Source organism: Salvelinus fontinalis, chromosome 11, assembly GCF_029448725.1.
Source record: "Salvelinus fontinalis isolate EN_2023a chromosome 11, ASM2944872v1, whole genome shotgun sequence".
Taxonomy (NCBI): Eukaryota; Metazoa; Chordata; class Actinopteri; order Salmoniformes; family Salmonidae; genus Salvelinus; species Salvelinus fontinalis.
The window spans coordinates 17,872,312-17,898,859 of NC_074675.1; the positions used below are offsets into that span (position 1 = coordinate 17,872,312).

Consider the following 26,548-nt stretch of genomic DNA (forward strand, 5'->3'; position numbering starts at 1 on the left):
CCATACACTGATACACACATCATACATACACACATGCGCATGCACACACAGACTGTATTCTACATGCATTTATGCATATTTACCATACACACATAAATCATACACTAGCATATCCGCACAACACATAATTAATTGATACACTTACACACATACAGTAGATCCTACACAGATGGATGCACACACAACACAGCCATACCATTGGACCAGGCAGGTATGTGTTGCTATGAAATGTGGCCAGTTCTCCCAGCCTGCTGGCCTTTTCACCTCCCATCACACTCAGCCAGCCAGCCTGCCTCGGCCAATCACTGCAGCCGCTGGACTAGATCTGTCACTGCAGCCCACCAATCACATCACAGGACACAACCACATGACGAACACCGCTGTTACTTAGGGTGTGGCCACTCTGAGGACACTGATGGGGAGGTCAGTGTGTGTGTGTGCGCGTATGACTGCTATGTCTATATTTAGCTGGTACTGTGGATTTGAAGTTGACCTCTGTGTTGTCATTTTAGCCACAGTAGATGGCCTTGACAAATGATGGATGTGTGTGTGTGTCTGCTTCTGCATCTGTGTGGGTATGTATGTATAAGCGTGTGTGCATGTGTGTGTATTAATGCATTTTGCTTGCAATTAAGGAAAGCAGTATTCATGTTTGGATGTTTAATGCGTGCTTTATGAAGGCCCTAGCTGAGTACTGAGGGGAGGTGCGGTGACTGCAGTATTCCTCTACCCATCATAAATATTAGATTAAAAGGAGGCGTAGTTTATTTATGAACGGTGCTATTTTAGCACACCCGTCACGGCCTCTCACGCTTACTCTAGCAGCTTAAGGATTGGACTTCTCACGGTCTGTGTGTCCATGTGTTTGGTAGCATGTACAATACCAGTCCATACTGGAATAATAACATGGTCACAACAACACAACGTACTTACTCCAGCCCAACTGTACCAATCTCAACACAAGGAAGCTAGCATGTCGCTATGTGAGCAACATTGGACTAGAAGTGACTAGCGAGACAATTACAAGTTACTTGTTTACGCCTGGCCACCTAAAACGTGTGTGTGTGTGGGTCCAGTGCTGACCTTTGCCCTCTGTGCAGGCCCTGCCAGCCAACCCTGAGGAGTGTGTGATGGAGAAGATGAAGAGGTTTAAGCGGCGTCTGTCTCTGACGCTGCGCTCCAGCCACACCATAGACGAGTCTCTGTCTGAACTGGCCGAGCAGATGACCATCGAGGACGGCGGCAACAAGGACAATGGTCAGTAGCGCGTGTGTGTGAGAGTGAGTGAGTATTAGAGATTGTATTAGTAAACAAACAGAGCACACACGCTCCAGTGCTCTGTGCCAGTCCCAGTGATAAGAGGCTGATAATGTTACTATTCTGAAGTGACTCTTGGCTGAATGCCAGTAGAGAAGGATACAGCCAGCCAGTGGACACACACACTAGGGCCCTTTGGTCACCCCGAGGATACAGTTTAAATGTTTGATGTAGCTGGCAGCCAACAGTATCCTTTCTTGCCATCTGAAGTGATTTAATTTGATGGCTAATGAGAGTTTAAAGAGATGGTGTGCCAATGGCCAGAGGGAGACCGAGAGAACAGAGTGAGAGACATGGAGAGGGAGAAAGAGGGGACATTGACACACAGGGAAGGCGAGCAGCAGTGTGAATGATAGTGTCCTAGAGAGTAGCTCTTTATGTCCTTATGTAACAACAGAAGCAGCCTGGTGGGATGAAACACAACGCAGGGGGACGGGCAGGTGATGCTGCCACACTGTTTGTGGGAAAGACATCACACAGAAAAGGAAAACACGCACACATAAACAAACAGACATGTTGGGCTGTTGAAGTATGAAGCTCAAATCCTCTGGCCTACTTTAGGTTGCATAAGTGTTCTTTTCTACTGTTTTTATATAAAACAAGGAAGCACTCTGTTTACTGAATTCTGCTCAACAGAAGACGGAACAGTATATGAACTACTTGTTTTATAATGACTGATTGATTCATTGGGAGAATGCGTGATGAATCGGATGGATGGATAGATGGGCTGATTGATTGACATATCGACTAATTGATTGACATATTGTTTCTCCTTGCAGAGCCAATCGTGCGTAATGGGCGACCGCCCTCCTCCCACAGCATGCACTCGTTCCTGCACCAGTACACCGGCTCCTTCAAGAAGCCCCCCCTCCGCAGGCCACACAGTGTCATCGGAGGAAGCCTGGGTTCCTTCATGACCTTCCCCAGCAACGGCAGCCGCCTCGGTGAGTTACACAGAGAGAGAAACAAACAGACTCGGAGATGCACAAGCACGTATATACTAACGGCACACATGCTTGCACACACACTCATTCAAACATGCAGGCATATTTACTAATGACACACCCACTAGCAGCACCACTATAAGCAGCCTGTTCTCCTTCATGGCCATGCCACCCAGCTGCCAAGGTGAGTTGCCGTGGAGACGGGCATGCTCGTGCCTGTGCACCAGGAAGTGACTGAGAAAGAGCAGATGGCAACAGAGGACAAACAGGAAGTGAGTCATAGCCCTTGAGAGTTCTGTCCTGACACGGTCATGGTGTGACTTTTCATCACACACAACACCAGACTCGTCTGTCTCTGTCTCCAACCTTCCTCGCAATTAAGTGTGTTTTGTACGACTCAACCTTTCTCATTCTACACTGTGTTTGTGCGGGTGTATATTTGCGTCTAAAAGTTTGATGTTTGTGTACATATGGGATTCATTCATTTGTGTGTGTCTGAGGACAAACGTCTTCCCTGCATGTTCGCTGAGCCATCACCGTGACGATAGCTGTTCCTTGCTGTTCGCTGGTCTCCAGGGTGAGCCAACTATTATGGTCTGCGGTCTAGCCGTTAAGTTTTCGCGAAGAGCTTCTCCTCAGACTGAACTCTGTCCCAGTTAGAGTTACATGGGTTTGGCGATTTCTTTTGGGGGGGGGGGGGGAACAGACAACCAGGCAAGTCTATCTGGGACAAGATGGAACTAGATTAAAACACACTGTCACACTAAGTTAAATGCCTGGTTAGCTCAAACAACAGGGTGTGAGAGAGCGAGGGAGAAATAGGGCCAAGGAGAGGAAAGCGAGTGGAGTTGGAAAGAAAGGAGGGGTATTTGGTAGGCAGAGCAGAAGATAGACGGCTAGAGAGAGAAGCAGAAAGGAGAGAGGGGGGGGGGGGGGTGACAGTAGTGTGCTGGATGATATGATGACAGGCTGCTGGGCTGGAGGTGTTGACACTGATGACAGAGAGAATATGTGCCAGCACACTGAGGCAGCTACTCATTAACACTGTGTGTGTGTGTAAATGCATGTATGTTTAGTGTGTGTGTTCATTAGTCCAACCCCCCACTACGTACCATGATCTACACCAGAGGCAGTGGTTTTAGTTTTATCACCCTGGAGGAAGCAGTGTTGGTTAGTGTTTCATCTTTGGCCTGTGGGGTGAGAGGGGGAAGGGGTGAGAGAAGGAGAGAGGGACTGCAGGATGATGAAAGAAGGGAACTTGAGAGAGAAGGAGAGGTTGTAGGGTCGGGACCAGGCCATAAACTAACTGTTGACAGAATGAGAGAAAGCACTCCTTCTCTCTGTAATATCTCTAACTTATTCTCTCCTATTCTTACTAAAACAGCAGACTACTGACTCAGTTTGACACACGCTATAGCAAGTCCTTGCCATGTTTATCTCATCGCGAGTGTCATTTGCCAGGCAAAATGTTGAAATTGAGCAAGTTCAGCTTCTAAACTCTAACTCTTCTTCCCTCTTTCTCCTCTTCCTCTCCTCCAAAGACATCGTCCATGAGAACCTGAAGATGGGCTCAGACGGGGAGAGTGACCAGGCGTCTGGGACGTCGTCAGACGAGGTGCAGTCGCCCACCGGAGTGTGTCTGAGGAACAGGGTGCAGCGGCGTATCTCCATGGAGGTACACAAACACAGCGGGCAGGGTGGGAAGTAGGAGCTGGTTCAGGCCACGAACAGTTACACTGACTGACTGACTGACTAATGGAATGGTGTCATGAGACAGTAATCTGTGGCACGCTTGGCCTCTGACTGCTGACATTCCAGACGATCCCCTGCCACATAGCTGGTCAACAATCCTGAGTGGAACCTCGGACAGGGAGTGGGATGGAGACCAAGAGAGAGACTGCTCCACTTAGCTCAGCGAGAACCTGGGATTTAAAGCCTTTAAAAAGCAACTAATCCCTTTTGAAAATGTACTGATGTGGCATTAGTATGAATCAAACAGTTGTTCTAGTGTCAACATTTACTACAAAGTGTAAATAGGATAATTTTGGTCATAAAGGTAGTCTCATCCGTGCGTCACAACGGTAAATGAGGTTGAGTTTTAATTTGGCCGTGTCCAATTGCCCACTAACATGGGGTGAACAGCTGTGGTGATTTCTCTCTATCCAATAACATAAACAGTGACAGACCTGCCCAGCAGCTCCGACTTTGTTTACATAAGACAATGCATCGCGCATTTTTTTACTTGAAAAATACTGCACCAAACACATTGGTTGTATGTAAAATTGCCACACTAAAACATCCACGGCAACAACTTTAATTCTATTTAATTACAGATTTCTTGAGGAAGTGAAATTCTGAGTCTAGTGTCTCATGAGAGACAAACACCTCCGATACTGAAATGCTGTTTTTCTTATAAGCAACAGAAAAACACACGTACCAATCGGCGTATGTTCAGTCACTCTTTAAGGCTGGGGATGTTTTTCCTTTCTTCTCCGTGACTCGTTTTTTCTTTTTTTCTGTGTTCTTTTTGATATTTTCTATGTGAGTGAATGCTGTGAAGTATGACCTTAGTTCCTGGTGTCCCATGGACTATAACTATTCTATGGATGATAGATTTAGTGCTTGTATCACTGGTTCTGTTTACGGAGTTCCTATAGAATCACTGGTAGGAACGCTGTTTCCTCAGCCTGGTGACATTCTGCCACCTGGTGGTCAGTCTGGAGAAATGTAAGCAGTACTTTACCTATATATCAGTATTATGTTATTGCACGCACGCGCACACAGGGATTGACCTATTTCTCCTTGATGCCAAGTGTTTATCATATTAGTCTGAGCGGAGACACGAGGCGCTTGACCTTTAGATGGGAATCATCAGACATCTGAATAATCTCTCTCTCTCACACGCGTCATCTCGGTTACTACATCTAACCAGATCCACACAAACGCACTCATGTGGGTACATATCATTCTGCCCAATTGTTCCCTTTGAAGCGGTGTGTTGATGGGGTTAGTACGCTGTAACAATACACTGATTCATATCACTATCTATAGAGAGAACATGATGCTCTCTTTTCATCTACTTCTATGGGTGAGAGATGGCAGGCGGTATGCAAGTGTGTTACGTGATATCCATGGTGGGTGGGGGTGTGTGTGTCAATAGTATCTTTCTCTTCTTCAATAACGATTGTTTTCATGTATGGATCATTTTTCTAGAAGCGCCTCTATTCTTCTGTCTCTCTTTCTGGGGTGAGTGGGAGGAGAGGAGAGAGTCATTTCTAGGACAAAGTGTGTGGGTGTAATCATGGAGATGGCTACACGTCTCACACAGACAGACGCCGTATTCGATAGGACTCATGATATATGTGATGTGTATGTTACGTCTCTAACCCGTGTGTGTGTGTGTGTGTGTGTGTGTGTGTGTAGGACCTGAACAAGCGTCTGTCTCTGCCTGCTGACATCCGTATCCCTGACGGTTACCTGGAGAAGCTGCAGCTGAGCAGCCCTACCTTCGACCAGCCCCTCAGCCGACTCTCACGCAGGGCCTCACTGGTACGTGTGTGTGTGAGAGAGCGATTGAAGGAATATAACATTATTGCCCGACAGCGATCAGGTACCGCCCTCCTTTCTGGTTGTCTCCATGGCAACAGGCATGAGGTTGAATTAGACTGTCTCTGTATGTAATCTTGTGCAGTGAATGAAGGTATCCTGTACAAACGTCATTCAACACAGAAAAAAAGACCGAAACAACATGGAAGACGATCTCTTTATTTCTGTTTTTCAGTCGGAGATTGGTTTTGGGAAGCTGGAGACCTACATCAAACTGGACAAACTGGGAGAGGTCAGAGAACACACACAAACACTCCTATAAACTCCGAAAACATGTTTTTCACAAGAGGTTCCTGAATGTGATTTAGTTTTGACTCCGGTCATAACCAGTTAGTTTTTTCTATAGGGGACCTATGCTACAGTGTTTAAGGGGCGCAGTAAGCTGACTGACAACCTGGTGGCGCTAAAGGAGATCAGGCTGGAGCACGAAGAGGGAGCACCATGCACCGCCATCAGAGAAGGTGAGTCTATACCTCTCTGCCTTTCCTCCTCTCTATCACCTTATCCCCCCTTCTCTTCCTCTCCCTCATCCTCCCATTACTGATTTCAATGCCACATTGTCTTTTGTTTTTTTCTCGCTCTTCGCTCTTTCTCATTCACTATTATTCCTCCTCTTTGTCAATATATTACCCCTTCTCTCCCTCATCCCGCTCTTTCCCTCTCTCCAGTGTCGTTACTGAAGGACCTGAAACATGCCAACATCGTGACCTTACATGACATCGTCCACACAGACAAGAGCCTGACGCTGGTCTTCGAGTACCTGGTGAGAATCACTTACTACCTGACTCTGTTCACACTGCATGCTGGTCATTGTAGTCAAAAATCTGCCCTAATTATCTGAGGAGTTTCTAGTCCTAAGTAGGCTGTTGTACATGTACTTCCTGTCTTGTCTGACTGACTACTGACCTCACTTCCGGTGCAGGATAAAGACTTGAAGCAGTACATGGACGACTGTGGGAACATCATGAGCATGCACAACGTCAAGGTGAGTATCACCTAGCACTCACTGTACTGTACTGTAAGTCACTTTAAATAAAAGCCCTTGCATAATAGTGGTTAACATTGCATGTGTTTGTGCGGTTCTAGATCTTCTTGTTCCAGATTTTGCGGGGGTTGGCGTACTGCCACAAGCGGAAGGTTCTCCACAGAGACCTAAAGCCCCAGAACCTGCTCATCAATGAGAGAGGGGAACTCAAACTGGCTGACTTTGGTCTGGCGCGGGCTAAGTCTGTCCCCACTAAAACGTACTCCAACGAGGTGGTGACTCTGTGGTACCGGCCACCTGACGTCCTGCTAGGCTCCTCCGAGTACTCCACACAGATTGACATGTGGTAAGAAAACTACATCCTAACAAGCTACGCCAAGGGTAAACAAATCCTACCCTGGAGGTCCGGAGTACTGCTGGTTTTCTCTTCTATCTGATCATTAATTGCACCCACCTGGTGTCCCAGGTCTAAATCAGTCCCTTATTCGAGGGAAAGAATAAAATAAATAAAAAAGCGATGGAACTGGCTTCGAGGTCCAGATTTAAGGCCCTTACACTCTAGGAACTACAACCACTTCATTCAATGAATTTTACACACATAAACTTTGAGTAAGAGCTATACATCCTAACACCTTCATCCTACTCCCTAGCCTCTATTTTTGATGTGTGTGTGTGATTTTTTTCTCTCTGTGTGTAGGGGTGTGGGGTGTATATTTTATGAGATGGCTGCAGGTCGGCCCCTGTTTCCAGGCTCCACCGTAGAGGACGAGCTCCACCTCATATTCAGACTGCTGGGTGAGGACAGAGTACAGCCTGATTTGGATGGTACAGCCTAACTAACCCACTGACCTAGCGCCACCTAGTGTCTGCTACAGGGACGAACACACACCCACAGAACTCTCCAAATAAGCAGGAGAGTCCTCACATGCTTCTGCTGATGGGGACATTATTTGAGTGTTAACTAAACGTTGATTGAGCGTTATCTAAAGACTGTCCTCTCGCTTATTTCTTCAGGCACGCCATCAGAGGACAGCTGGCCAGGGATCTCTGGCGTCGACGAGTTCAAATCCTACAACTTCCCCAAATACAAACCTCAGCCCTTCATCAACCATGCACCCAGGTAGCGTGTGTGCGCGCGCGTCCATGAGTGTGTTTGAGAGCACACGTTTCTGTGTGGGTGTGTGAATGCGTTTAGTCAGTGCAGGAGGCAGGACATCCTGTGGAACTTCAGTGAAGCAACTGTTCACTTCCTTCCTCTGAAGTTCCCATCAGTCATCACCGACTGACAGTAAACCCTGTGATTCTCGCTCTCCTTTTCAGGCTGGACACAGAAGGCATTGAACTGGTGTTGTCGTTTTTGAAAGTGAGTTTCTCTGTCTACATTTTCCACACACTGTGTAACCTACGCAGTTATACTCTGAATCACTGGCATGCAGTACTGCTAAAATAGCAACAGGGGGCACAGTAGACACTTCTGCCTTACTGATTCTGTTTTGTTGTTGCTTTACTGTCAGTGTGTTAACTGTTGGTCTCCCTCCTCTCCAGTACGAGTCCAAGGAGAGGACCTCAGCAGATGAAGCTATGAAGCAGGCCTACTTCAAGAGCCTGGGGGCACAGGTCCACACACTGCACGAGAGTGAGTCTCTAAACCTGGGGATGGTCTAGTCCTCTGAATGGCCTGGAGATAGTCACACATAATTACAAATCTCTCTCTGCTCTCCATCTCTCTCTCGCTCAGGTGTATCAATATTCACTCTGAAGGATATCCAACTGCAGAGAGACCCTGGCTATCGAAACTCCTCAAACCTAGAGTCAGGTGTGTATAAAACAAACACACACACACACACACACACACACACACACACTGATACACACATACTGATACACATAAACACACACACTGATGCACACATACTGATGCACTCTCGCTCTCTCTCGCTCTCTCTTTTATTCACTCCATCTCTCCAGGCAACAGCAAGAACAGAAGACAGAGCATGCTCTTCTAGACTTTCGGCTCCTGGGTGGAGCTCTTTTCTGTTGCTACAGTAACGGACTCTCGCTTGAGATGAGACTGAATGGGACAGAGCCCCCTCCTCCCTCTCGCATGAGCCCCTCACCCCTGGACAGACCCCCCCCCCCCACCCCCATAGAGTGAGTGAGCCTGGAGTTGATTGGGGAGGGAGAGATGAACTACGTTTATTTATTTGAAGATATGGAAGGGGGTGGGGGGGTATATTTTGCTGCTATACTACTACTGTCTGTATTTAACACGCAGTTTGTGTATATGATGATGTGAACTCAGACACCATGCACAACCGACAAGTCGCTAAGGTTACTATTGTTATTGTAAATGATGAATTATGGTTATTATGATTCCACTGATGATCTCGATGTTGTTTATCATAGCTGTTAACTTTGCTGTTTTGCATGTCATGGTGTTCAGAGACTGAATGCCTTTTTAGCATTTTTCTTTCCTCAAGTACTTTCTCAAGCTTCCTCTGATGGTGGTGTTTAACTGAAATGAGACCAGACCAGTCCAAACTGGGAGCAAGGGACTGGACAGGGAGTGTCTGGTCCGCAACTGGAAATCTGTCCTCTGAACCGAAGCAATTCCCAGCCTCCCTCTCCTATCTCCTTGACCTAGAACATTTCAGGGGCCAGACGGTGCTTTAGGAAGGAGTCAAAATGGGGTTGAGATGGGGTCCAGTCATTGGAAGAGCACAACGACCCTCAGAGCCTCTTAGCCAACGAATGGGACCACAGCAGAAGGTGGAGTTTGACTCCCCAGGACATTTCTGGTCACCCTCTCCGGTTGTCATGGCAACAGGGAAGCGATGATTAGGGGGGGAGAGAAACACAGGAGCGTCGCAGGAAGTGATGTGACCTCCCACAGGAACGCATCAGTCCCTACCCCTCCTCCGTTTCCACTAGATGGTCTTGACCCCCCCAGGATGGTCTTGACTTAAGTTCTTGTATGCAAGATATACATTTTCTCTTCTTGCCTTTTGGAGGTCTACAATACTGGTTGTTTTTGTGCATCATCAATAACCTGTAAGCAGTTTCTAGTTTTTTGAATGGCTCTCTACTCTGTAGCTGCCATGGGAGTGGGGTTGTACCATGATTTCAGGGCACTACTAGGATGACTGGTGTTTTAAAATGGCTGACTTGATTTGACAGTATTATTAAGAGATTTTTGTTTTCTATGTTTGACCTTTGGTCTTTGGCCTCTCCTTGTGAATACAGTGTCAGTGTGGCATGTCAAGGGGCAGAAGCTTCGCCTCTCAAAGGAGAACAAAATATTTGTTTCAGTCTGCATTGGACCTCAAGTTTCTTTTTTCCAGCGTTTGTACACATTTCAAATTGAAATTTTAAATAGACTTAACAAGCCGCTGTGTGTTTTCAGCTGACAGTGATGTATATTAATATTGTAATACCGTACTTTTTCAAGTTTAAAAATGATCTGAGCTTACCTGAGGGTGTGTGTGTGCGCCAGACATATGGAACTCCTGCTGTGGTGTAAACTCAACCTCTCTGGAACACTGACAGTTGTCCTGTAATTATTTATTTCTCATAACCATCACAGTAAAATTAGTCTGTTTGATAAATACACTTGTCCTTGTCTTTATTGTGGTTTTCTTGAATAGCATTCAATGCTTCATGTTTATTTAAAACCGTGTGTAAGACATTTTTACTTGACTCTCGGACCGCAAAAAAATAGCAAATCATTGAGAATACATTTGTATCAATTCCTTTATAAAATAAAAAAATAACCAAAAGCTGTTCAATATTGAACTGGAATTTCGTCTATATAAAAAAAAAAAACGTTTTAAAGCTTGAAAATAAAACATTTACATAAGTCTTACATTTGAGAAGGCACAGCCGGTACAAGGTAATAATGCATATAAAGTGTAATACAATACAAAACCATATAAAAACACTTAGCCAGAACAATACAACCAGGTTCACAGCCTCAAATGAACATATCAACCACTATACAATGATACAAACATTTATAACCACGCCCTGTCTCTTTTATAAAGCGTTATAACCATACACCAGGCATTTGATAAAGGGCTGACAAGGTACAATGCATGGGACAGCATTCTGGCATTGTGAAGTGGATAAATATGGGATAGAAAATGTTTTCAAGATGAATGAGATCCAAACTAAACACAAGAAAGTTTACAAAAAATCTGTTTCAAATAAGATAAAGAAAATGTATCTTCAAGTCAATGATATTGACGCAGTTAAAGGCTGATCCAGTAGGTTTGCAGCAGTGTCCTGATTTTTGCTGGCTTAACCTACATTTGGCCTCGAGTCCTGCTGTGTTGGGGTCCAGGATTTGAAAATGCGTGGACTGGGCATATTTGTTCTGGTCGGGCCTGATTTAAGCCTGTTTTGGTCCAGTTGGTAGTAGAGTCCAGTAGGGTATGGTACTGTCCTCCAGGAGGATCAGGACATATGTGGGCTGTGGGATAGCAGTAGGGGGGAGGAGGTGTCCAGGCTGGACAGGGGGACTGGGATGGGCCCATTCAGGAGGGTGGGGAACTACAGACAGGCAGAGAGACAGACAGATGGACAAAGGACAAGACTGCTGAGATCCACTGTCAGATAGGAAATAACACACATTAATAATAATAATGTCCCCCATATTATACTGAGGTAAAGTACATTAATCTATATCCCTATTCTAGTGTTATACATGTGTACTACTACTACAAATGATAACTTTATTTTGAAAGAACTCCAGCCCAAACTCTGGAGACGCTGACTGGGTTTAAGAATTCCCTAAAATGGTGGCCGAGGTATTTTAATGCCCATCCCTCCTGACGATGGGAGGAGAGGCACTTCCTGTTGTGAGAGGGCTGATGGGAGTGGGTGGGGCTCCTGACCACCCCCCCCCCTCCCGAGCAGGAAGCAGCCCCCCCACTCCTCGTCTACACCAGAAAGGAAACATCTGTAGCTTATTTGAAACCCATGCACACAGTGAATCACACACATACACACACTTAAGTATAATCACAGCGAACCGCTCACACACACAGAACTAAATAGCGGCAGGGTCATGTGACTGTTGTTGAGAAAATGAGGCTGTTTGGGGGAAATATTCTGTCTTAGCAAAGGTTGCAAAATTCAGGGAACTTTCAAAATAAAATCTATTTTTCCAGAAGTCCTGGATGGAGGATTGCAGATTTACTGCTTATTCCCTCCTGGTTCCGGGACCCTCCAACCGGGATTTCGGGAAACAAGGGATTTTATTGAACGTTCCCGGAATTTTGCAACCCTAGTTGTAGCTCAAACTTCTAACTCAGACTGTCAGAATTCACTATCCCTCCTTTGTCTACCAGTTAGAGTGGAGCCCTTTCTCTCTCGGCTCAGTACGAACAAGCATATAAATACTATACTGTCCTCCCCCTTTCTGTCACCCATCCCACAACTTTCCCCTCTGTCCCTCCCTCTCCTCAACTCCCTTCCATCAGTCTTCACTCCAGGTGGTGTCACTCTTTCTTTCCTTTCTCCTCTATTCTCTTTTAGAGTGTGTGTGTGTGTGTGTGTGTGTGTGTGTCTTACCTGGAACAGGGGTCCATGGCCCTGCAGGCGAGCGGGGCTCAGGGGTCCTACGGGACTCAGGCTGCTCCAGAAATGGATACTGGACAGCAGGGGACTGGGGGTGAGGATGAGACCTGAGGGAGTCTAAAGGGGGAGAACAAAGAGTTTATGGAGAACGTGAGAGAGATTTCAATTTGTTCAATGTTCTGTTGGTGTTTTTCTTGGTGATCTGTAAAATGAGCTAGCTGAGTATGAACACACAACACAGAGATGTAATTTCTCCCTGTGGTTATTCAGTCCTGCTGTGCTGCCACTGTTTGTTTTAGTAAAACACCGGAACCAGGAGGGGAGAGAGAGCTTCATACCCTGCTTTGGGGGGACAGGGGAGGTAGAGTGAGTTCAAGGCTGACTTTGGGAACTCTCTTGAGGTCACAGAACTTGGAAAACTAGGTTCCAGCTGAGAAGTTACATATGACATCAATTTCTCTCCATCTTGCCTCCCTATTGCTCTCTCTTCCTGACTTAATATGTTTATGGGGGGTGTTTATGTGGGTAAGGAATGATGTATGCTATTTTAATGTGTTGTTTTGTAGTGGCCCAATAAAGAGGAGTTTTAGGTAGAGAGTATATATCTCTCTATCTGTGGTATTACAACAGCCCTTACCTCACGCCGGCGATTCAAGAGCTTTTGAAACATATGGCTTCACTTACAAACCTCCCTACCCTCCCTTCTCTCCTTCTCCCCTCCCTTCTTTTCACTCTCTCTTCAGCTTACCTCTCTCCCTCCTTCTCTCCACGTTACTAGTCTCGCTCCCCACCCACTCCCTCTTTTCCGCTTACCTCTTTCACTCGTTCCCTCATTTCCTCTCTCCGTCTCTCCTCAATAACTCTTTCTTACCTCCCTCCCTCTACTCTCCTCTCCCTACCCTGCCTGTTTCAGGGTAAGGACAGACAGTTCCAGAGAGACTCAGGAATAAGTCATGTATATTCCCCAAATGTCATTACACACATAAATCAGCACGCGCACACAGAGGGTGAGGGTGGAGCGAGTGAATGCGTTTGTGTTCGGGGCTAAGCTGGGAAAAGATTGTGAGTGAGGGTGGTACTGACCTGTGCAGTGAAGAAGGCTGGTGTTAGGGACCCTGAGGGCAGTGCAGGACTGTTGAGGGCGATAGAGCCAATGTCATTGGCTGTCAGGAGCAGGGAGGGTGCGGATATCTCCAGGCCTTTAGGCTTCCTGGTTTTTGGCGGGACGCTATTGGCTAAGCCCCTCTTCTCTGGTGTGGGTGTGGCCTGGCCACGATCTCTGTGACCAGATGATAGGTTAAGGGGTTGAGCGCTCTGCTCTAATTCGTCAGTCTCAGGGGCGGGGCTCCGTGCCCTCCAGAGTGTGTGTGTGGGGCTGTGTGATGGGGAGGAGGAGCAGGACGAGGAGTGGGCTAGCCTTGGGGAAGGTTTGGATGAATAGTAGCCCTCATTGGAGCAAGGGATCGGGGATGACGGCAGAGACACCACCGGCAGTGCAACGCCCTTATGGCTGCGGTTCTGAACAAAGCGAATCACCGTGCCACTGTCGTCATGGTGATCATGTCGAGGCTCCACCTTGATTGGCCGGAGTAAATCAGGGGGGCGGAGGAGGTCCTGGGGATGCTGGAGGGAGCTGACGGTAAAGGAGGAGTAGAGGCCTGAGTGGAGGTACTCGTTCCTCCCTGGGGGGCCACCCCTCACCCCCTCCTCATCCCCCTCCCCCTCTGACAGGGCCCCACCAGCCTCATCACACACCCTCACTCCCATCTCCACCGCCGCGGGGTCCATCTTCAGGATCTCCGGGAAGGACACAAATTTGTACACAAACTTCTGGCCAATCACCTTCTTGATGATGTTCTGGAGGAGGAAGAGGGAAGGAGGAGTTTAAGCATCATATATTATACAGTAATAACAGTGTAATGTTAACATGCATGCCGTGATGTTATATGGTGGTTTGACCTGTAGAATTGGTACAGACATGTTCATGCTGTGTAGAGATATTTGGTATTTATTAGGATCCCCATTAGCCGCTCCAAATGCATCAGCTACTCTTCCTGGGGTCCACATGACATAATACATAGTACAGAACATTATCAGTATATACACACAATATCTAGGTCTAAAACATAATACAAATCACAATAAAAGATATATCTATATAAAATGGCTGTGTCTTGTCACAGTCCCCTTTGTGCAGGTGTTATTTCTATGTTGTTTTTTTTATGTGTTTATTGCTAGTTTGAGTTACCTGTGGTGGCAGAGAGTTCCATCTAGTCATGGCTCTATTTAATACTGTGCGTTTCCCAGCCTCTGTTCTGGACCTGGGGACTGTGAAGAGACCTCTGGTTGCATGTCCTGTTGTACTGAACTGTCTGCTTGAACAGACAGTTCAGTACCTTCAACATATCAATACCTCGCATAAAGACCAATAGTAACGCAGTCAATCTCTCCTCAACTTTCCATCCGTGTACATCCAAGTGTGAATACATGCTGCCTTGACCAACTGCAATTGACCTATGTCCTTCTTTGCCGCTCATGACCACACAGCTGGGCAGTAGTCCAGTTGCGACAAAACTAGGGCCTGTAGGACACGTCTGGTCGACTGAGAAGGCAGAGCAACGCCCTATCATGGACAGACCTCTTCCCATTTTAGCAACCATTGAGTCTATATGTTTTGACCATGACAGCTTGCTATCTAGGGTTACACAGAGCAGTTTAGTCCCTTCAACTTGCTCAATAGCCACATCACGCAATAAAATAACTAAATGAGATTGAGCAAGTGATTTGTCCCGAGAAATTATGCTTTTCGTTTTTGAGATATTTAGCAACGGCCTATTGCTAGTTACCCTTTCTAAAACTGACTGGAGCTCAATGTTAAGTGTTTCAGTTATTTATTTGACTGTTGTAGCCGACGTGTATGCTGTTGAATCGTCAGCGTACATAGACACACAGGCTTTAGTCAAGGTCAGTGGAAGGTCATTTGTAAAAATAGAAAACAATAATGGCCTTAGCTGGTTGCCCTGTGGTATACCACACCCAACTGAATTTGCATGAGAGAGGCTTCCATTAACAAAAACCCTCTGTTCTATTCGATAGGTAACTCTCAATCCATAATAAGGCAGAGGATGCAAATAACACCTACGTTTTTTCAGCAATAGGTTATGATGAATGACATTAAAAGCTGCACTGAAGTCTAACAAAACAGCTCCCCCAATCGTCTTACTATCAATTACTTTCAGCCAACCATCAGTCATTTGTGTCAATGCCAAGCATGTTGAGTGTCCATCAGTATAAGCATGCTGAAAGTCTGTTGTTAATTGGTTTTCTGTAAAATAACTTTATATTTGATCAAATGTTTTTCCAAATGTTTGCTAAGCACTTGTAACAAGCTGATTGGTCGGCTGTTTGAACCATTAAAGGGTGCTCTGCTATTCTTGGGTAGCGGAATGACCTTTGCTCCCCTCAATGTCTGAGGGCACACAGTCTTCTAGGCTTAAATTGAAGATGTGGCAAACGAGTCACAATGTATTCCGCTACCAACCTCAGCAATTTACCATCCAGGTTGTCTCTACCGGTTGGTTTGTCCTTACTTATAGATAGCAACCATTTTTCACCCTTCCATACCCACTTTGTGGAACTCAAAACTACAGTTCTTGTCTTTCATTATTTGGCCCATTATGCATGAATAGGAAGACTCAGCATTTGGTGTTTGCATGTCATACCTAAGTTTGCTAATCTTGTCAACAACAACAAATATTAAAAGTGGTTGGCAATATCAAAGGGTTTTGTGATGAACAAGCTATCTGCCTTAATGAAAGATGAAGCCGAGTTTGCTTTTTTGCATCAAATTTCATTAAAGTACTCCTGAGCTTTTTACTATCATTCTTTATACAATTTATCTTAGTTCCATAGTATAGTTTCTTCATTTTGTTTAGCTACATGATTTGTCAACTCACTGTATGTTTGTGAAGGGTTTATACAATGTTGGTGTATCTTGTCGTCCGTACCAGCAGGCGTGTGTTTGGTGTTTGTGTAGTGCCAACGTAAATCTATGGGAGTTGTACCTTGTCATAGTAGTAACGCAGGGCGCGGCTCAGCTTGTCATAGTTCATGTTGGTCTTGTTCTTCCTCAGGCCCCACAGCTTGGCCACCTCTTCCGACTTGAGCAGTTTAAACTCCCCGTCGTTAGACGTCCAGCAGATCAGGTGCTTGTGGCTCTGGTCCAATAACAGCTGCAGCAGGAACTGCCACAACGTGATGGCACTCTCCATGACTGGAGAGAGAGGGAGAAAGAGAGAGAGGCCATCATCGTCAGTTGTACTCCAAGTACAACAAGTACAAAAGCCTCCGCCATGTTCCGCCCAGAACCTAGAAGGCGTTTCCTGCACAATAAAAATCCTACCCATGAAGACAGAAAACACACCAACAACACATTTAGATCATCACTACAGCAGACACTGGAGTCACAGTATTATGCTACTCCTGGCATCATGTGCCAGATCCGGTGCCAACCAATGTACTGTCTATAAACATATGTATGCCTATGGGGCCACGTGCTAGCCAGCGACATCATACATCTCATATTACAATATGTTGAAGTGGGGAATGAAAGCCATTACTGCATATGTAATGAGACACACCAGTGGCTGTGTAAAACTTTCACTCGCTGGAGAGCTTGGCTGGCTGCCTAAATGATAAGAAGAAGGGTCAACTCAGCAGCTCTTTGTGAATGAGGGGCTGCCTGGCAGCTTTAGTACATCAGACAAGTCAGAGAAGCTTGTCCGCTCAAACTCTATGCCACTCCACTAACACGCATGCACACTCGGTCACTTGCACTCACTCACTCATACGCTGTGCTTTGTGACTGTGTGCTTCTTAGTAGTAATTATGTTTCATTATAGGTCAAAATAAAGAGTTCAAGTGTGTGTGATTGTGTCAGAGATCAGGGACTTGGTGCTGCCAACTATGGCCAGATGGGTGGAGCTAAGGATGTTTCCGTGGTGACGAGAGGATGTGGTCAGTGCCCCTCTGCGAAGACAGGCCACAGCCCAACGACACTATTTACCTTGACTTCACTGTCCGTCTCTCTCACACTCCACACAGACAACTTTCTGTGCACCTCTCCCTCTCTCCATCTCCCTCTAACTCTCTCACACACACATACACACACACATTCCCCTTGTCTGTTTGAAAAAACTGAACAGAGTATCCTGCTTTCCCTCCTCCTCCAGAGACCATCCAGGAGAGGAAAAAGGTGAATACCCCCTCTGGCTCCGTTTCCTGAGGAGGTCTCCTGTGTGTGTGTGTGTGTGTGTGTGTGTGTGTGTGTGTGTGTGTGTGTGTGTGTGTGTGTGTGTGTGTGAGATGGGAGACCATAAAGCTGTCTAAATGAGGACTTCCTCTCATTCTGCTACAGGGCGTCTTCCCAGGGAAAGACCAGTCCCAACTCAAAGGTAGGAATTCCTGTCACCGGGAACCATCGGAAACACAGGGACCTCACAGTTGGGACAAATGGACGGGTTTCCTCCTCGCCTCGCTCTGGTACGGCAACACACACCACCCATTTCCTATTCCATAACAACATATGGAGAATGCATTGCATACATGTATGTACTCTGGGTCTCCCCCAGGACATGCTGTGGCATGATGCATGATGGATTTAGTCTTTGATGTTCCATAGTGACAAGGGTTAACTAGCCAAGCTCAGAGACAAAACAGCAGGATCTGTTCATTTGGGGATATCCTTAGCAATAGTAAGGAAACATGCAACTCTGCATTGCCTGATAAACACTGGATTGGTGCAACTAAAAATACTGTTACCATAGATTTACATATGTTTTATTGCAGCATTGAATATGTCCTTGTTATTTATTTGTACTGTATGGGATGATAGGCCCACAGCACAGTGTCTCTCCTCCTGGACAAGTAGGTACACACACACACACACACACACACACACACACACACACACACACACACACACACACACACACACACACACACACACACACACTACTTGTAGCTTCTGGTAGGAATTATTTATTTTGTTGATGGGGAGTTTCTAGTATCTTATAACAGTGTTATGACACAGAGACATAAATCATACAGCTGGTCCTCTGGACAGGCTTCTCCAGTATCGAACAACGATACTACGCGCTCCTGTCGCTAGCACGTACTGTTCAACCACCAGTGATATCACAAAACATCATAGGCTATATAATGCCTCTGGTCGCTGTATCGTACCAGACGCCGCATATAGACGTTCTAAAGTCTTAAAAAAGTATGGGTTATCACGGGTGGACCGCAGGGCTCGGGTCTGTGCAGAATCATCGGTGTTGGAGAGCCTGGAACACTCAAACGGTTCTTTGTTAGCCCCATGACTCATTTTCAAGATGTTGTCTGCTGCCAGTTTCAATCCGGAAGTGCATGGCAATTAGTCTGTTGAGTCCAGACAAACCAGAAAGTCTACTATAGTTTTTAAAGGGCCATGAGCATTTCCACACCAACAGCTACTTTGAGTTGTCAAATGCATCACAATAAACAAGAAATTGCGCGAGAAAACCAGACTTGAGCACCATGACAGACCCGAGCGATTTGAGTTTGACATCCAATGTGTAAATAACGGAGTAGCCCAATGTTAGCAAACATCAAAACGAAAATAAATGTAACTTTTTAATAGCGTACTTTTATGAATAGAAGGAAACACATACTTTTTACGCAAATGTATACATGTGTGCCAAGATAGCGTAACAAATCGGGGATATACTACCAGCATCTATCGACTATCGTCCCCTAAATTTTAAGTTCATTGTGATGACCGAGTTATATCATATTTCCAAACTATATTTTCTGGTACAGAGTTTACTTCTAAATCATCATCACTCAAACTCAGTGACTATCCTGGTTTAATAAAGTGAATATCATAGAGAAGCATGCCTCCACATACCCTGGTGTTAGACGTCTACTTTCCTTCCGTATATGTTTTTAAAGAGAATTCCGTATAATGCGCTGGTTTTCCATGCTGATGCCGTCTGGGCTGCGGCGCTCGAGAATGTAAGGGGATCCAGAGGTTTTTTTCTCCTTCTTCAGAGCAGGAAGTCGGAGCGCGCAGACATAGAGCCGGCTCACTTCCTCTTGCGCATTATTCCCCAGACTCTCGGCCGTCTGTGTAAACACGCTTTTCCTCCTCTCTGCGACCACTTGCGCGCGCACACACAGTAATATTGTAATTATGACTACTTGCGGGCCCAACTGACGTCACCTTCTTGGCAAGCACCTGGAGGCGTTTGTGTTCCTTCCTCCACACGCACATCGCCTGAGTGCTCTCTCTCTCTCTGTGTGTGTGTGAAATCTCCTTGACATCTAATTATGGAAAGGCATTGGGCTAGTTGTTACATTGAATTTAAAAAAGTAGGCTATTTTTAAAATTCTCCATCAGCCGCACCACACACAGACAAACGTGGGTACACACTTTCATTCTCACAGGCTTCACTTGAGGTCAAAACGGGAGAAGAGGAGCTCTTTAATCCTTCCACATGTTTCAGTCCAAGATTCCATTCACAGCGCTTTTAAAGGCATTTTCCAAAAAAGTTCATGGTAAATGCTGGAGATGTCGGTTCAATCGGAAATTAACATTACATGTCACGCGCACTATACCGTGGATCTTACACGGATCGGATTGAATCCTGGCCTTAGTGGAATAAGGTGATGTGATTATGTTGGTGTGCATGAGTGTTGTTGTGTGTCAATGAGAAAATGCAATAAGTAGGCTTATGTGTGAACGTTTGTGTGTGTGTGTGTGTGTCCACTTTTCTGGTTTGCTGCATGTGTTTCCTCTCACTGACAGGAAACTGTGCCTCACAAAACACATGCAGTCACGTAGGTCAGTAGCCTACACATGGCCGGCGTTATGGGCGGGCCTTAGGGGCCTGGGCCCGCCCTACCGTAGTCTACCTCCTTGTACAAATACAATATTTAAATATTAATAATTTATTTGACCGAGACGCGCCCCGACAGAAAGTTGTATCAATCTCAGATAAAGCATCCGAGCAAGCGAAACAGCGCCCCCATGTCATATTATTTCTGTCCAGACTGCATCAGAAACATGGGCTACATATATGCCTCCTGTCGACAATGCTTTGGTTGAAATTTGCATAAAGTAGAGGAGAACTCAACTTGTTCTACCGCTCCTCTAGTAGGGTTCTCGCTGCTCACCTTCCCACAATCCCCTGCACATTTCTCTGTGTCCTCGTTGAAAATGAATCGGGGCTGGACTTCTCCTGCGGAATTCGTTGCTGGCGAGCATCGCTCGGATACTTTCTCTAGTGAGAGAGTTTCAGCAGCGAGGAAGAGCCGAAGCCCGATGCATTTGCATGGTCATAATATGCAGACCTCAGCTTGTAGCCTGTCTTCCCTCCTTTGGGACGATGACTCCCATTGTTAGGGTGGAGACATGAGCATCTCAACATTATATACAGATCTAGTTTCAGCCTCTTTTGAATTGGAAAGGAAAGTTGACGGATGCACAGTGCACTGTTTGGATACTGGCTTCCACTAAAGTAAATGTATGTTTTGCCTAAATTATTTCATAACTGTATGAATAAAATCATTAAAAAAACTTCACCAGAGAGCATGACTTAGCCACAAAGCGATCATTAGCTTATTTTTTTTTTTAAATACCTATGCGTATCCCTACGCCTATTTGGGAAGCCTGCAATTTGGGCAGCGCGCATGGCAGTAGGCATAGTTGATTGAGTTGCGGCTGTCAGTGAAAAGCATCTAAAATATGTGTGTAACGGTCCTGGCCTGTTTTATGTTGTTTTTGTATGTGTTTATGGTCAGGGCGTGTGTTTTTGGGTGGGCAGTCTATGTTTTGTATTTCTAGGTTGGTTTTTGTGTTCGGCCTGGTATGATTCTCAATTAGAGACAGGTGTGTGTCGTTTGTCTCTAATTGAGAGTCATACTAAGGCAGCCAGGGTTTCACTGGGGTTTTGTGGGTGTTTGTTCCTGTGTCCACACATGGACGGTTGAAGGTTAGTCACGTTTGTTGTTTTGTAGTGTCTTGTTTTGCTGTTTTCATTAAAAGATGGCTTATTTCCCTCAATCCGCATCTTGGTCCTATCCATGTGTAACAGTATAACTTTAAACCGTCCCCTCGCCCCGACCCGGGCGCGAACCAGGGACCCTCTGCACACATCGACAACAGTCACCCACGAAGCAGCGTTACCCATCGCTCCACAAAAGCCACGGCCCTTGCAAAGCAAGGGGCAACACTACTTAAGTCTCAGAGCAAGTGACGTAACTGATTGAAATGCTACTAGCGCGTACCCGCTAACTAGCTAGCCATTTCACATCCGTTACACTCACCCCCCTTTCAACCTCCTCCTTTTCCGCAGCAACCAGTGATCCGGGTCAACAGCATCAATGTACAGTATAACTTTAAACCGTCCCCTCGCCCCGGGCGCGAACCAGGGACCCTCTGCACACATCAACAACGGTTGCCCACGAAGCACGGTCGTTACCCATCGCTCCACAAAGGCCGAGGCCCTTGCAAAGCAAGGGGCAACACTACTTAAGTCTCAGAGCAAGTGACGTAACTGATTGAAATGCTACTAGCGCGTACCCGCTAACTAGCTAGCCATTTCACATCCGTTACACATGCTCCTCCTCGTCTAAGGGGGAGAACAACATTGACTGCCTTTACAATGTGAGAAGATAATGTGTGTTGAGTATCATTTTAAATGTTGCAACAAGAAGAGGGGTGTGTTGTGAAGATATGGCATGTCTCTCTCCAGAATGCATGCACTCAGCTCTTCAGAATGCGCTCAGTTGTCTCCTGACAATTCTTGCGAATTCATTGTTTTATTGTGTGAATTGTTTGCCCTTCAATTGTTTCTTTTTTATCAATTTTCCCATTACACACAGTATGTCGCCAGTAGACCTAGTACATGTACCATTAATCCCCCATGATTTAGTTACATGAATGTATATTAATGCATGTATTAATTACAGTCATTCAGGTCTAGTGTGGCAGAGCCCCACCTGTTTTGAGGCCCACATTTTTTGCACCCCACCCCCAAATCTAGAATAGATTTTTTTGATTGCTTGTTTTGCATGTTATTTTGGCATTAATACGAGTCACATATCAGTTTGCAAACAATGTAAAACAAAATATATATATATATATTATTGAGTTAATAGGGCCGCATACAAACATAGTCTCTTTTTTGTTTTCTTGAGTAAGGCAGCTCCAAAATGCAGGTGTTTCAGCCTAGCTCAGTGCTTTCTGTGGTGAAGGGGCAAGCCAGTAGAAAATATGGAGCGTTGCGTCGTGATTGTCTCAGTGTTCTGTCACTTATGCGGACACTATGTTGCTGCCAAGTCTGAAGGAAGAGCTAGAAAATTCCAGACACTTGTGTGTTGCCATAGAGTTACAATAGAAGTACCCATCCAAGAAGGCTCAAGGTCATTGGCCACAGATAAAATGACTCAAATCATGTTATATCTACAGTAGCTTTGATTGGTCAACATCATACTTTCAAAATCTTAGCTAGCAGTCATCATCATGAATCAAGTCAACAATATACTGGCAAATCATTTTTAGTCCATGTCATATGTAGAGAAATAATGAGGAGAAATTATATATAAAACGTATTGGTGCTCATCGGCCATGGAACATAAACATTACACAACAAGTTGGAAATCTCAAATTCAACAATGAGTTTGTAAGGAATCAGTGGCTAACTGCAAGCATTGCAAAGCAATCATTAGCCTGATATTCAGTGGAGTGGCTGTGTGGTCCCAAGTCTAAGATTAAGGGTCTCTTTTCCTAGTTAGTGCAATTCATGTATTGTTTAGTGTTGTGTAGTTGCTTTGCTGACATGCATCCCACTTTTTTTTTTGCCCCACCAAGATTTACATGCTAAAATCACCACTGCATTTTTTTCATTGTTTTTCGTTCGGAGTGCTGCATGTCAGCAATGAGCATGTGTCTGGGTTCTCGGTCCTGATCATGTTGAGGGAGCCCGTGCTCCTGAGCATGCATTGAAGTATGTAGGAAGGTGCCCATTTGGGATGTTTTATTTCTTATTGTCTTAACTCACCACATCCATCCCTAATAAGCTGAGCATCTCAATATTTGTATTCTTTATCGCAACAGTTTTTTTTCTATCCATTGCGAATACTAATAGTTCTTCACATTATTTGAAAAAACTTTCCAACACTCCAGGCCTCGATAACCACCAAGCCTTGATCTGATGATCCCATATATCCATAAAAAACAGATGTCTGTCCCGATCGAGTTCACTGGCGCAGGAAACTGAGGGCCCAGAATAGGCTGATTGATACAACGTTGCAAGTTCGCTAGCGACAGCTTCGGCTGGACCCAGTTGGAGCCAGTTGATGATTTGATCAAATGTTTCACTTCACTAGCAATAGCTCAAGTCAAGACCGAGAGAAAGGGAGGCAGACAGGCGGAGTACATGAATGTGATTGAAAGAACCATAATTTTCATCAGGATATTTGATTGTTTTTATTTTGTCAGCTTCAGGCCTATGTATTTTACTTAGATGACAATGGAAGTACAGGCCTACTGCTGCATTGGCGTATAGGGTATGTTTGATTTCCATCCGCTTATTTATTTAGCCAATGGATCACAGTGTAGTGTAGCCTATCAATGTGTCTATATACCCTACATTACTCATCTCATATGTATATACTGTACTCCATACCATCTACCGCATCTTGCCTATGCCGTTCGGCCATCGCTCATTCATATATTTTTATGTACATATTCTTATTCATTCCTTTACACTTGCGTGTATAAGGTAGTTGTTGTGAAATTGTTAGGTTAGATTACTTGTTAGATATTACTGCATGGTCGGAACTAGAAGCACAAGCATTTCGCTACACTCGCATTGACATCTGCTAACCGTGTGTATGTGACAAATACAATTTGATTTGATATGGCAGAGACTGGTGCTCTCGCCTTAGTTGATTTTGAACTTTTAGATATTTTTATTTCATGTTTTTATGATTAACCACGTAACAATGATTTTGAGAAACGAAAACATTATTATTGAAATGAAACTGTTCCACAAAAATGCGCATATACAACTAATAATAACTGGCACCCAGATCGGTAGAAATTGTAGGATAAATTGTAGGGTACTAGGAGGTAACTATAGCCCTCTCCCTAAGAACAATGTCTAATTGCTGACACATAAAAGCAATGTTTGGAAAATGGGTATGAGGGTCATGCTTAGGCAAATTAACTATAAAGGGAAATAAATGGCTACAGTTTACACTCTCTTTAGGTATTTCATGAAATTTGTAGAAAAGGGGCGTTCTATAAAAGTACCAGCGTTACTGGCCCCTCCCCAGGGGTGCCAGTCACATTGGTAAAAGATTATGGCATAGGGTTTCAAACGAGTGTGTTAAAATCCATTTAATACGTTTTATTTAGAAATTCTTTAGTAAGTAATACTTAAAAGCTAAGTCTCGTTTTCTTATTTTAATTATTTAAATAAAATATGAAGGGGGAAATGGTGTTGCACATGTCACAATTAATATTCGCACTATGAGGAGATTTGATGTAAAGTCCCTCTTTAGCTCACCTGCACATTCATTTTCTTTGTTGTTCCTTTTCCATACAATCCATTATGTACAATTGTGCTAAATATTATTTGAATATTGCAAGATTTTAAATCCTAGCAGTCTTTAAAATGACATTCAGGATCAAAATGTTTCCAATAGCTGTTTTTAATCAATGAAAAAAATATTCATTGGAAAATTGGAAGTGAATATAACTAATAACATTAAATAATATTGGAATATAACATTTAATAACAACAACTCATAACTTAACTCATGAATTCAGTGTAACATTGATGTGGCAACTCTCTTATGCTCTGTTATTGCACAATTCTAATTTGTACATAGGTCACAAATAAAGCTATCCCCAGTCAAATTGTAGCACAACTCATGAGCCCACCTCCTGCACTGCTCACACCTAATCCAGTCCACACCTGTGACTGAAAACGGGGGAGATACTATATATGACATACAATACTGTGGAAAATAGCTAAAGGGCTATAAAGTAACATTCACTGTAAAGCAATCAGTCACTAGTGGAAACATTTACAACTGCAATTAAGTCACGTTATCTTATTTTATGTATTTTACCACTCCTAGCAGCTTATGCTAACTAGCTAGCTGGCTAGCATGTACTACTAGTGAAGCTGCTAGCTAGCAAGTTAGCATAAACTAGCGCTAACCGGGCTAGTCATTGTCTAAATGACAGTTAGAAAGAAGCACATTCATAGAAGCCAGTTATAAATGTGCTTGGTTGGCGATGTTGCCCCCAACACACTCATCCAACATATTACTATACTCTAAACTTATCTACATTTTTCTATCTAAACAAGTGGATTATTTATCTTAAGGCTTTCCTACTTGTATATTTAACAAACATATATAGATCTAACTTCATTGGAATATATCTACAACTTTTTCCAAATGTAAAAACAATTAATCAATTTACCAATAAAATATTTTGTTGACATATCTCCAAAAGTTGTGATGAAAGTGTTGGGGAAATAATTACCCTAAACTTTCCCAAACTTGAAACTCAAGAGCTGCCTATGGCCGCTGGCCCTGAGTCTACACACACACTTTTAAAATAGAGGTTTTCTAAGAAAAATATGTGGATCTTCTCCACTTGCACCATGTGAGGCTGGAGAAAGAGTGTTTCGGGATATTTCTTGAATGTTGTAGCTTGATGTATTACCAGTAAATAATGCAGACAAAGTAGGTAAACGATATAAGTAGAGGACAAGGATTAAAACTAAAATCAAACGTTAAACTTTGTCTCAACTCAATTTCTTGACTGGCTCTCTCTGGCATTTAAGCAAGCCTACACAAAAGTTGGAAGGATGTCAAAACTGCATTTTTATAGCTTATAGTAGCTTAGAAATCACTTCGGCAATACAAATCCATAAATTGGATCAACACCTATTATTGGCAACAACAAAAAATCTGTCAATTGGACACTTTTCCATTCATTTCGATACAAAATTAGCAACTTCCTCTGTCTAGTATTGCACTTCCGGTGAAGGGAACA

The 26,548-nt window shown here is 44.4% G+C and overlaps 2 protein-coding genes across 4 annotated transcripts in view; one reads left to right on the forward strand and one right to left on the reverse strand.

Annotated features, from left to right (window-relative positions):
- LOC129865207 (cyclin-dependent kinase 17-like) overlaps positions 1-10,457 on the forward strand; it is a 34,782-nt gene extending 24,325 nt beyond the window's left edge. For all 3 annotated transcript variants that reach the window (XM_055937786.1, XM_055937788.1, XM_055937787.1), the window contains 15 exons: positions 1,101-1,257; positions 2,097-2,261; positions 3,803-3,936; positions 5,685-5,810; positions 6,043-6,099; positions 6,214-6,328; positions 6,536-6,630; positions 6,790-6,852; positions 6,954-7,198; positions 7,550-7,647; positions 7,867-7,972; positions 8,173-8,215; positions 8,398-8,488; positions 8,591-8,668; positions 8,821-10,457. In XM_055937786.1, the coding sequence (XP_055793761.1) occupies positions 1,131-1,257; positions 2,097-2,261; positions 3,803-3,936; positions 5,685-5,810; positions 6,043-6,099; positions 6,214-6,328; positions 6,536-6,630; positions 6,790-6,852; positions 6,954-7,198; positions 7,550-7,647; positions 7,867-7,972; positions 8,173-8,215; positions 8,398-8,488; positions 8,591-8,668; positions 8,821-8,858 (1,581 nt within the window). In that variant the 5' untranslated portion in view covers positions 1,101-1,130 and the 3' untranslated portion in view covers positions 8,859-10,457. The remainder of the gene's footprint in view (positions 1-1,100; positions 1,258-2,096; positions 2,262-3,802; positions 3,937-5,684; positions 5,811-6,042; positions 6,100-6,213; positions 6,329-6,535; positions 6,631-6,789; positions 6,853-6,953; positions 7,199-7,549; positions 7,648-7,866; positions 7,973-8,172; positions 8,216-8,397; positions 8,489-8,590; positions 8,669-8,820) is intronic.
- A 2-nt stretch (positions 10,458-10,459) lies between these two features.
- On the reverse strand, positions 10,460-19,620 carry LOC129865208 (ETS domain-containing protein Elk-3-like). The gene is made up of 5 exons (XM_055937789.1): positions 19,376-19,620; positions 16,494-16,702; positions 13,513-14,286; positions 12,424-12,546; positions 10,460-11,400 (listed from the first exon to the last, which is right to left on the reverse strand). Exons 2-5 carry the CDS (start codon positions 16,698-16,700, stop codon positions 11,305-11,307), a joined length of 1,200 nt encoding a protein of 399 aa, XP_055793764.1. The 5' UTR covers positions 16,701-16,702; positions 19,376-19,620; the 3' UTR covers positions 10,460-11,304.
- Positions 19,621-26,548: the final 6,928 nt, after the last annotated feature.